The sequence below is a fragment of the Molothrus aeneus genome, chromosome 2, assembly GCF_037042795.1.
Source record: "Molothrus aeneus isolate 106 chromosome 2, BPBGC_Maene_1.0, whole genome shotgun sequence".
NCBI classification, from domain to species: Eukaryota; Metazoa; Chordata; class Aves; order Passeriformes; family Icteridae; genus Molothrus; species Molothrus aeneus.
The window spans coordinates 78,528,299-78,540,981 of record NC_089647.1 but is presented as its reverse complement, the minus strand read 5'-3'; the positions used below and the strand labels follow the sequence as shown (position 1 = coordinate 78,540,981).

Here is a 12,683-nt window from a genome sequence, read left to right as displayed (position 1 = left end):
AAAATACTGTTACAAGTAGTCTGGCTTCAGCAATCACAAGAGCACACAACCAAAATACCCATTTATGCAGTCATGAATTTTGCAAAGGAGGAGTCTGTTAAGTGCTCCTGAACCAGTTAAGTTTAGCTACAAGTGACATTCTGACAGGGAGCCTGCTTGAGTCATTAGCTGATCAAGGATCTCACTGTAGCGCATGCACTAGAGATCCTAGAACCTTGCCTGGATTGGGCACATTTCTTCTTCATGCTTACTGCACTTTCCCTGGCTTCAATAGTTACACAGTCCTTTGGAGCCAGAGGGGTCACTCTTAGACTAGAGTGAATGATAGCAGAATATTCTTGGTTGTTTCTCTGGTTTTGGTTGTTGTGTAGTTTTCTATGTCTAAATATTTTTGATATTCAGACTCACATGCCCAGCTTTAAGCCCTTTAGTCCTTATAACAGTACAATGCTTTATGAATCTCCTTTTTTAAGGAAGATTGAATTGATATATATTTTTTATCTTAGCTTTAGAATTTGTATTTGATCTCTTAAAATTGTATGAAACTGAGAGTTCACCAGTTCTGGGACAGAAATGAGAGCAAAAAAAACCTGTTAGAAACCACACCAGAGTACAAACCTTTAAAAAAGTGCAAATTATAAAGACAGCAGTGCTGCATCATTCTTCATTGTCTCTCATGATGCCGGGGATTGCTGGATTTTGTATGAATATTGAGTCAATGTTGGCACGGACAACAATTACAAGAATAATTGTGAAATGAATTGTCTTTATTTTATCTCAGGTTCTAAGACTATTTGAAAAACAACATGAATATGAAAATTATTATCTTGAAAATAAGATATTGGAATAAAACCAGCAAATGCTGGGTTGTCATAAAACACTCCACAGATCTTAGAGTAGAACTGAGGGAAACTCATTTTCATCTCCATCATAGTTTAACCCCAGCCAGCAGCTCAGCCCCGTGCATCCTCTTGTTCACTCTGCCTCAGTGGGATGGGGCAGAGAATGGTCATAGTAAAAGTGAGACAACTCATGGGTTGAGATAAAAAACAGTTTAATAGGTAAAGCAAAAGTCATACACACAAGCAAAGCAAAGCAAGGGATTCATTCACCACTTCCCATAGACAGCGAAACCATCTCCAGGAAAGCCAGACTCCATCAGCCATAACAGTAACTTGGGAAGACAAGCAGCATCACTTTAAATATGCCCCTCCTTCCTTCTGCTTCCTCCAGCCTAATATGCCGGGCACAATGCCCTGTGGCATAGGATATCCTTGTGTTCAGTTGGGATCATCTGTCCTGGCTGTGTCCCCTCCTCCCAGCTCCTTGTGCACGCCCCACCTGATCACTGGTGGGGTGAGAGGCAGAGAAAGCCTTGACTTCATGCGAGCACTGCTCAGCAACAGCTGAAACATCCCTGTGTTACCAACACTGTGTCGGGCACAAATCCAAAATAGCACCATGCAAACTATGGTGGGGAAAATTAACTCTGACACAGGCAAATCTGGTACAATATCCGTGGCTGGAAACAAATAATTAAGTCAACATTAAAGCCTGAGGCCATGAACTCTTCGCAGCAGGCATTTTTGCTTTGTGCCCAGGATACAGCAAGTAGAGCCTGGATTCTTAACAAAAAAGCATTAATTCTATTTATATTCAAAATAGGGAACATTGCATGTCCTATTTCTATTTTGGCTCTGAATATATAGTATAATTATGCTTTTATTAATCAGTGCTAGAAACAATCTCTTCAACATTTCAAGTATAAAGTTTTCAGGGTTTTTTTTCCAGTAGAAATACTTGCCAGGGTTTATTCAAGGTGAGTCCATAATGTAGACTGTCTGTGTCTCTCCTATAAGCAATGTACAGTTTTCTCTAACAATACATTTTTCTCTTTCTGCATAGCTTAGATAATTGATTTCTTAGTGAAAAGGTTGTCAGAAAAATAATTTGTTTGGCTTTTTACATTTCCAAGTATATGAGGCAAAGTATTCTGAGATAGAGAAAGGTGGGATTTTTTTTATTTGTAAAGCATTTCTTATGTCCATTTATTGGATTTCCTGGTTTTATTTTTCATTTTTTTAATCCTGTGAAGCTTTTACTAGAGGCACTATAAAAATCAAACTAACAAAACCCTAGTATGTTATGGAAGGAGGAACAAAGTATCAGAAGAGCAGAATAAAAAATCCTGGGAGAGAGAAAAAATCAATAAGCTGGTGTCATTTCCTATTTGGTTGTTGTGAAACTTGGTTTTTGTAGCACAAAGGATGCACAAAAGAAATATTTTTAAGAGCCTTGAGGAAACTGAATACTCAGGCAATGCAGATTATTCCACAGTGTTTGTTTTCTTGGTGAAGACTAGTTGGAGCAGGATGCAATGCTGTTGCTCTGCCTTTTCCATTAGAGTAGGCTACAGAAAGCTTTCCCTTTAGTGGGAGCTGACTTGAGCTGCCAATAGCAGTGAGGATTCACTTTGCTACAGGAAATAGCCAGATAGACTACAGTAAGCATATCTGGCTTTCTGATACGTTTTCCAGAAGTTGTCTTGGAAGCTGCTGGCTTTAGGAGAAGACATGTCTAATGAAATATCTCACTTGGTCCATCCTGTGTATCACACATTGTAGTGGCCTAGAATTGCAGAAATTCATCCACTTAAAGTCAGTGGGAAAATCTAAATTAATTTATTGAGATGCCCCATACCAATAAAAGAAACCTGTTTTCATTGTTGGAAAGGAAAAACAAACTCATGAAGGCAAAGGCTAAGCAAGAAGATAAAAGGAGTTAATCTATACCCAGATCCCATTGTTTGTATAATATTGTATACCCAGTAGTAAATAAGAGGTTCTGACAGGCATTTCAACTGGTATGCACCAGTCCTGCAGATTAATCGAAATTTAAACAGGATGACTCAAAACCCCAGTGCAGTATCCTGGAAAGAGTAGAGCTTCAAACACACTTTGGTAATTTTTAATGAGGCTGCTGACTTTAGGTGCTCAATACCTAGACAGAATAGTGGTGGATGTTGGTTTTTATATGTTTCTTCCATTATAACATGTTACATACTAGCTGTCTAATTTGAGTTGCATACAATTTCTACAAATACTGTCTGAATATGAGTTCAAAACCAGGTGCTCCTTTATAGTTTCTCCTAGATTCCTTTTGTAACCTGTCCCCTTGCACTGCTGCCTTTGGGTGGCCTTTGCCCTGACCTGGATGAAGGAAGGATTGAATGCTGTCAGATCTGGTAGTGAGGGAAGTGTTAGAGGTCTGTGCCCTTAATCCCACTGATCCTTCTTGGAAGAATTCTTATCTTTCCTGGCAGCTTGATAACCTTTCAAGTAAGATGCAGTAAATGAGTCTGTCGTGGTTGGATGCTGACTGATAGTGAGCTCTGCCTCTGCCAAAAAAAGGTGTTGAGTGGCTACTAGCAAAAGGTAATGTTGATGAAGCTTCCAGGTGACCAAAAAGGAAATGGCCCATTCCTCTTAGCTCCTCTTTGTCCTCCCCAAAGCAGAATTGGCAACATAGTGGAGGGTGACTGCTTGGCACCTGCTTATGTGTTACACCCATGTTTTCTGCTCTGGCTTCTGAGTTTGCTTTTGCCTTCTCTTTACAGCAATGAAAGGAATTATTCCAGCTTTAAACAAACCCCACAAAACTATAAAATTGTATTTCATTTCACACCTAACAAAAAGTTCTAGTCAGATATTCTGAATCTTCTCCTGTAATTAATTATAAGGAAGGAAAAAAATACAAGCTCTGTCAGCAGGAAGACAGGTGTATAAATGTAATCAGATGTTACACAAACCATTTGATACATTTTTAAGTGCCAGTGGTTTGAATTCATTTGACAAGTATGTGAAATGCAAATAATCCTGCCCACACATTTTTAGAATAAATTAAAATACACTTAACATCATATTTGTTAGTCTTGTTCTAATAGGAAGCCTATGTGCTCTGAAGTTTGTATGTGTGTATTTAAATGTCATTGTTATTCCACCTGCTCTGAGTTGAATCCCAGCTGCTTTCTAACCACAGTTCCATTTTGCCCAATTCAATGGCCTTCTTCTTTTAGGACTCAGTTAGATGTTGTGTCATTAAAAGTGAGCTTTACTTTTAAGGGTTTTTTCTAAAACATTTTTCTGGTGTCTTAGAGATTTTCATGTAAAGGAGTAGTCTCTCCAAACCTGGCTTATTGCTCTCCTAGAGCTCTTTGAGATCCCAGAACACAGACTGTAAAACTGGCAAGATCCATTTGAGGATAAAGGCATAAATGTGTCCCTACACTGTCTGTCATAAACTTCAGTGTTTAATTTCCATATCCACTCCTTCTGGTGACAGTCCTGTACACATAAAATACGTAAAATTTTATTTAGCTATCTCACAACCTCCCTCTTTCATGTTGATAAACATATTTTTGATGGACTGCAGAGTTTAAATTTTTAAGGCAGCATTCCCGACATTTTCATTGTCAGGGTCAGGATTAAAATCTTAGTCTCTAACTCTTTTATCCCCTGCCAAATTCAGTAGACCTCATGCCCCACAGTCAATTAGTCTCTCATTTTAACAGACTTATAATTCTTGTCTTCAAAGGAGATTTAAGCTATATTTTCTTTATTTCTACTACACTTTGAAAGTATTAGTGGCAATTAGATATAAGCTAGTGTTATTTTAGTGTCTCTTTTAAACCTCAATGTGTGTAAAGGGTCAGAGAGGAATATTTCTGAGTCACGGAAATGCATTTCCATTGCATATCCTGGCTGTTGGAAAGTGTGGAAGAGAGCATCTCAAAGTCTATACAGTGGTAAAATGAGAAGGCAGATGAGGAAGTGTGCCCAGCTAACAGGATTTTTGGTAATGAGAGAAGTAAGAGAAAATAAATCTAGAAGATGTACACCTATGCTTTTCTTCAAACTGAACATTTTGCATTTTGCTTTGCAAATATTTCAAGAAAGGTCTCTGGAAGAATCCCAAAGTCATTCCCTACAAGTAGATTTCTTCTCCTGTAACTTCCCACCATGTCCAAGTTCTTTAACATCATTATGAAAATTAACTAATTCTGGACTGACTTTGAATTTCCTCTCCTTTTAAAATTTGTTTTAGGTGTTTAAAAACCATTACCTCTTTTCTACCTGTTTTGGTTGTTGTATTACTATGGATGTTTTAGAAAATTGAAGTAGCAATTTTCAAACTTTGGTGTCTTTCTTAGATCTCTTGAAATTCTTCAAAAACCTCATATGTGTTGCTTCATATTTTGAAAAAGTCATGTCATCATATTTTCTTTTTTTATATATGTAAAATGAAAGGTCATCTGGATGGATTTAATAATTCATGCTTTCCAAATAATGAAATCCACCTGTCTGTGTTGAGTCTAGAAAATTCTATGAAGTGAAATCTATTATTGTTTATTCTGTTTAAAATATGGTTGGTTTTGTTAAATATTATGAAGATCTTTATTTTTGCCATACAAAGCCCTGATAGACATCATGACATAGAAACTTCTCATTTAACTCAGTGTTTTGAATGCATCTTTCTTATTTTATATATCCATCTAGGTTGCTTTTACAGTTCTGTTTGATTTAGAAGCTCTTCTGAAGATCTGGTGTTTGGGCTTCACAGGATACATCAGCTCATCTCTCCACAAGTTTGAGTTGCTGCTTGTAATTGGAACCACTCTCCATATTTATCCAGACCTCTATCACTCTCAATTTACATATTTTCAGGTATGATCAGCTACTTTTACTTTTTACCCTATATACCAAATTAAAATGTTACCCATCCACATTTCACAAATTTCAATTTCCTCACAGTATTGACCCATTTTGAGAACGACTTTAAAATAAAAAAAATCTCTGTTTTTAACTATGTTCATTGGGTGGATTTAGAAAAATAGCATTCTTTCCAACTTTGCTGAGAAGTCCTTTCTGTTATCAGTAACTCCCATTTCTTATCTGAGCTGAACTGTTCAGTAAGTCCTGGTTTGTTTCTTCATTGTTCTTCACTGAGCCTTGACCTATTACACAGCTGTTTACAACATCACATTCCCATAGTGTCCACCACTACTTTCCTGGCTGCTCTCCCTGCGGCATCAATTCACTTGCTGTTGTTTCTCCAAGTCTTCATCTCTGTGGCAGTCACATGCTGAGATAAGTTACTGTGAGTCTTCTGAGAAAATTTCTTCAGAATCATCCTAGACTTGGGTTTTTTTAGCTCTCCAGCCATTCCCTATCTAGATGGAGTGTGAGGCTCTTCTTGCATTTTCACTTGGGGGAAGAGCAGGAAAGGGAGACAAAAAAAGATTGATTAATTCTGACTTATTATTCTGACTGATTCTTCCTGTCAGCCAGACCAACCAATTCCCCATTCATCCTCCTTCAAGTGCTTAGAGTTGATCCAGTTTTGGGAGAAAGCACTGGGATTCATTATGAGTTATGTTCCACAGTACTAAAGAAAGGGGTTTTTTAAGAATATAAATATTAAAGGATTTATATCTGGCCATTATTCAGCAATGGGTTGGCATAGTGAATAAGTAATACTCAAAAGGGGAAAATAATAAATCATCAGACAGTGTTCTGTCAATAAATGTTATAGTGACACATATTGTCAACATGAATACAGCATGGGGGAAGCAGTCTCCCCAAGTGTGGGTTGAAACATAAAGGCCTTTTCAGATTTCTGCAAATGTCATCCTGTATTTTTTCTAAATGGTTCTGCAAACCTTCTCAAGAAAGCTTTCAGGATGAAAAAATCTATTTTGTTTTCACCTGCTATAATTTGAAGCCTTTTAAGTCATTAGAGCTTTGATTTTGCTGTCCAAATATGTAGAATGTTGTTACTCTATGCAGCATGATGCATCTAAGGTGCAAGGAAGGATGATGTGTCAGGAGCACAGCACAGGGAGCATAGCTGGGAGCTCTCAGTTAAACCAGCCAGCAATTTAGTTAATAATTGGTTCATATTTATTAGGACATAGTCCGCTTATGACTGGTGGTTTCTTTGTAAGAATTTTCAGCATAAATTATGAATATTGGACTAAATGGATGACATCATCACTAACTCATGGGATTGAAAGTATGATTAAAATGTAGGCAGATGCTGGTAATAAAATAATAAGTCTTTTCTTTTTAATGGATTTAATTAGTTTAGTGGAGAAGTGCTGGTGGTGATGTTTTGGTTTTTTTAGTTACACAGTGCTAGCTTTTATGACAGATAATTTCAGGATGTGATTTTTTTTTTTCCAAAATATATGAAAGACATACATTTTACAAGCAGAAATACCTGCTACACTGAAAGATTTGGGTTGTATTTTGCAATCCAAGTCCCCTAGGAGGTGAATGATTGGAAGGTTGCAGAATACCTTTGAAGTCAGTCATGTAAGGTACACGCCATACTCCTCCACAGTTAAGTTCTGGGCAAGCTAGATAACACATTTTTAAATCAACCAAGGTCAAAATGCCTTTTTCACATGAATATGTCTTAATGTTAGGCAGATTTCCAGGCATTTAGGTATTTGTGATGACAGCGTAAATGTGTTCCTTTTCAGCCAACAAAACAGATTACTGAAAACAGAAGTCCTTCTTGACACATTCCAGGATAGCAAGCAAGAATTATTGTTTGGGTTGTCTTGCATACATTTCAGTTTGCATTATTCATTGGTCTAGATCATTACCTTTTGCCAACACATCACTCAGTCTTTACTACATTGGCTACTGTCCACCCTCCCACCTATCTTCCTTGCATTCACTGTGCATTCATTCAAGATGCTTTGCAGAGCCCTCTGTGAAAGACTACAGCAAAGGACTGTTATCTAGCTATATCTGTAGGACATAAAATTAGTGGAGAAATAACAGATTTTGCATATTATTGCAGAGATCTGTAATGAACCAGCATAAAAGGAAGATATTTAAACAGAATTTAACCTATACTGGACTAAAGAGATGGTATTGTATTTGTGCTTGGGGAAAATACTGCTGAGTCATTTTCTGAATAACTGTCATCCCTTGCAGGAGATGCAGACATTATTTGTAAGAGAGCTATGGTTCCTTTTTTGTATTATTAATTTTGATTTGTTTTTAACATATTTTTTATATTTAATCCAAATAGTGCATGTTCTACGGCTCTTAAATATAATGTGCAATCTAATTACACAAAATGCATAAATTCATTAGAATGTACTTTTGCTAGATTCAGTTTGTTACCTAATGAAAATAAATGAAGAAACCAAATAGTATCAATAAGATTAGTGTGTGGCTTAAAGGTCAATTAAAGTTCCCCAAAGAAAAGGGAAAAAAGTAAGGCAGATAATTGAGTTTATCTAAAACACCACTGGGAATACCAACTAGTATGAAATCTTCTCCCCACTGGGGTCTGTGTTGAAACTAGCATTGATGGGAACAGAGCTAACATTTACACCATGAGTATTTGTAAGTAAGAAGGCACCATGTTTACATTTTAATAGTACTTGGAAATCTCACTCATCTCACTATCTGCCTTGGTAGTCGGTTTCATGTACTCAGATTATATGCAATATAGTCGTGGTACCAATATGAAAGAAAGGACTTTATCTCACCTTGTGCTAAGATTGTGAAAGTTAAGCTGTCTAGTGTAACCTCTGAATCTAGGAGTCTCTTTTGTCACTGAAGACAGTGGATTCTTATCCCATCTCATGTACGGGCTCTGGTATGTTTGGAATAAGTTGCTCTCTTGAGTTGACTCTCTCTTTCTCCCCCCACCTTTGGTAGTTAAATCTAGATGACAAGCATATTCTGCATACCTTACAAATGGGTAGGGAGGTAAGCTTCAAGGAAATCCAAAGGTGTGCGCTATTAGCAAGCTACAGGACTACAGCGAGCTCACTGTATGAACAACTTCTGTCACACTTATTTTCTTTCCAAAAACAGCATAGTAATTGTATTTGATTTGTACATAAGGTCAGACAATAATTGCACTGTAATTCCTACTTTTCAGTTTCAATATGATTCTTGTGGAAACCCAGGTGATGCCTTGAAATAGAGACCCTTTTTCTTCCTAAGAACTGCAGAATCTCAGTTGCCCCATATGCTGCTGTCCATTGTCTTCAGCAACTAATGTTGTTGCCATGCCTGTTGTTGATACTGATGTTCTTGTCACAATGGCAGAAACAGGAGAATCAGAGCTGTCAGCAGCTCTTTCAAAGTAGACTCAGCAGTGAATGGGTCAGGAGTTCCACACAAGATCAAAGTTTTGCTGCCAGCACTGAGAAGTGTCAGATATGTCAGGGGAAAATAATGCTGTTGTGAGATACTGACTTTCTCTGATACTGAGAAACACAACCCAAAATTTCCCATGTTATATATAATATGAAATAGCAAAATATGTTCATTACCAAATTTACTAGGTTATGTAGTACGTAATGCCAAACAATTTTGCTTCAGGTCAGTGAAATGGAAACATGGTCTGGGGAAGAAGACTTGGCAGTTCTTTATGTGAATATGTAACCTGATATAGCAAACATCATAAAATCAGAGAAATCTAGGTTAGAAGTGGCCTTTCAAAGCCATTTCATTGAGCCTGCTGCTCAAAGCAGAGCTTTTGTCAAAGACTGTTCAAGACCCTGCCTATTTAGTATAAGAATGAAATTTTAACAGTGAGGATAATCAAACTGGAGCCATTTACCTAGCACTTCAGTAGATTCTTAGTTGCTAAATCTACACTGATGCACTTTGACTCCTACCTGGAGGCATTCTTATGTTTGGTAACACACTGTGAACCTCCTTTGGTCTCTAATTTCACATTACATTCATATTTAATAACTGTGGTGTGTTTTGTCTATGTCTTTGTTACCCCAAAACCAGCTTCACCCAATTGCATGTCTGTAATGACTCTTCATGATCAGTGAGTTGACTACAGCCTTGGAGACCCCTTGGCTCCTCCCATGCCTGTACAATCATCCCATGCCTGTATGCCTCAATGCTGCTTATCTTCCTGGTTTTGTGGTTTTAACCTAACAACATGTCATCTATTACAAGTGGTGGCAACTTGATATTTATGGGTCTACAAGGCTTTAGGTCCCTTTTTTGCCATGAATGTCTGATATTTTGAAAGTTTCTGATTAATGTGATAAATAATTGATACGGTTGCATTTTTCTCTTTCTTTGCAGGTTCTTAGAGTAGTTCGGCTTATAAAGATTTCTCCCGCTTTGGAGGATTTTGTGTATAAGATCTTTGGACCAGGAAAAAAACTTGGAAGTTTGGTAGTATTTACTGCCAGCCTTTTAATTGTAATGTCAGCAATCAGTTTACAGATGTTTTGCTTTGTGGAAGAACTGGATAGATTTACAACCTTTCCAAGGGCAAGTATAAAAAGCACTGATTACTCATTGGATGTCACTATTTTCTTATTGTGGATATTTTCTCACCATTGATGGCAGACTTGGCAGTGTTTGGTAAATGATTGGACTCAGTGATCTTAAAGGTCCTTTCCATCCTAATGATTCTGTGATTCTGTTGGGTTTAACCTGGCCAGTAGAGCTAAACATTACATAGCCACTTGTTCAATCCTCCCCCTGCAGTGGGATAGAGGAGAGAATTGGGGGGGGGGGGGGAAGTAAAATTTGTGGGCTGAGATAGAGAAATTTTAGGAGGACAGAAATGGAAGGGGAGACAATAATGGTACAAGAATTAGAATATACAAAATCAGTGGCTCACAGTGCCATTGCTCAGTATATGTTGGCTGATGCTCAGCCAGCTTCCAGTCTGCAGCCCATAACCAGCTTTCCCCTAGTTTATATGGTGACCATGATGCCATATGTGATGGGATATCCCTTTGGTCATTTGCAGTCACTTGTCCTACCTCTCATAACAACCTCAGCTTGTTCACTGGCACAGTGAGAGGCAGGAAGGGCCCTGACACTGTGCAAGCACTGCTCAGCACCAACTAAACATCAGGGTATTATCAGCATCATTCTCATCTTAAATCCAAAATATAGCACTGTGCCAGCTAATAGGAAGAAAATTAATTCTGTCCCAGCCCAAACCCGGACAGATTCTATCATATTTCTTATTATATTAGCGGTCTTCCTTTCCTTCTGAGAAACATGAAGCAGTTTATCTCCATATGTATAGGTTTTTAAAAATTGTATTTTCTGGGTGTAATAGTCTCCCTGTTGTCCTTCTGTAGTGAAAACCATGTTTCTTTGTGATGTGTATTCTATTTCTGCTGTCAAGGGAACACAGAGAAATTTTACCCATGCACTGTGATGATGACACAGCACAGCATACAGCTTAACAGTACTCTCTCATGTAACAGGAAGAGAATTGATGTCCACAGGCATGAATATAGCCCAAGAATTTATATAAAACATATATACACATGATTTTTACCTTCCTATTATGAAAGTGGTTGTTCTTGATTTGTACAGGAATGCTTGTTTTACACAGGGTTATAAAACCTGACTGCATTGACAAAATAAGTGTTTGCCTTTTGGGTATAAATAATGGATATTTATGGGCATTACATTAATTCAGAACAGAACATTGAAAATCAGTGGAAATTGGAGCTAATGTATTTGTTAAAACACACTGTTCTGAATGAAAATAGTGCAATTTCTTTAATACTGGATTAGACTGAGTGTACATGGATTGATTCCAGTGACAATTTATTTGTTTCTGTCATTCCAGTTTGGTTATCCAATGTATCTATTTTAGTGGAAGTGCATTGGTTGGAACAATTAAATAACAATGAATAAGGCAGTCTCAAGGGTCATGTATTTAGCGAACAAAGTGGCTAAACAACAATTTGTAATTATCAAGCTGAAGTTGATCTATGGGAAGCTGGCCATCCAATGTGGAACAAAAAATGCCTACCCACAGGGAATAATGCAACACCATGCTTTCTATTTTGGAAAACATGTTTAGAAAAGCAGCCACTAGAGTTAGATATTCAGTATAATTCATTAAATGCTGAATAAAAAAAAAATAAATAAAACTTAAGCTTTCCTAATTAAGTCAGGTCTCTAAATCGGGTGATATTGCCACCATATTCTATTCTCATTTCCCATGTACAACTTCTGAAAAAAACTGCAGGTTTCAAATTGCCATGGAATTTAGTTTTGAAATTATTTTATTATTTATGCAAAATGTCTGTGAAAGTCCTGAATGAATAATTGTAGTATGATCAAAATAAGACAGGATTGCAATCATCTTCACACTTTAACTAGATAAATTAATATAAGTACATGAGAAAGATCCACTTGCAATGAAAAATGGCCAATTTATATCAATACATTAGTAAAGTTTTGGATTTTTTTGAGCATTTTAATCTGCTGCCATTTAAGCTTCAATAAAGGCTTCTAGCATATTGAATTTTAACAGGTATATGTAAATACTAAATACATGTTTTAAGAGTGAGAAAATATTTTTGCCAACAAATTATACAATGTTTTTACAAACAGGACATGCCTTTGCCCATCTATTTTATGACTTAAGTACTGGAAAAAGAGAAGAGCTGTTAACAACAATAGAAGAGTATTACAGAAAAACTGAATTGAAATGTTTTCAATATTTCTTTTTCATATGATAGCCAGAAGCATGAGTCCCTCTTTTTTTTTGATGTATTCAATTCACCCTGTTATATTTGTTTCAGAAGCGTAAAATTTACAGTGTGTGGTTTCTTTTTGTAGTTTTATAGTAAAGCATCTCTTATT

General features: G+C 36.9%; 1 protein-coding gene across 1 annotated transcript in view; it reads left to right on the top strand.

Moving 5' to 3' along the window:
- The window catches only part of NALCN (sodium leak channel, non-selective), a 227,383-nt gene that overhangs the window by 116,965 nt on the left and 97,735 nt on the right, over positions 1–12,683 (top strand). Inside the window, exons 12-13 of the mRNA XM_066545152.1 lie at positions 5,556–5,723; positions 10,140–10,331. Coding sequence (XP_066401249.1) covers positions 5,556–5,723; positions 10,140–10,331 — 360 coding nt within the window. The remainder of the gene's footprint in view (positions 1–5,555; positions 5,724–10,139; positions 10,332–12,683) is intronic.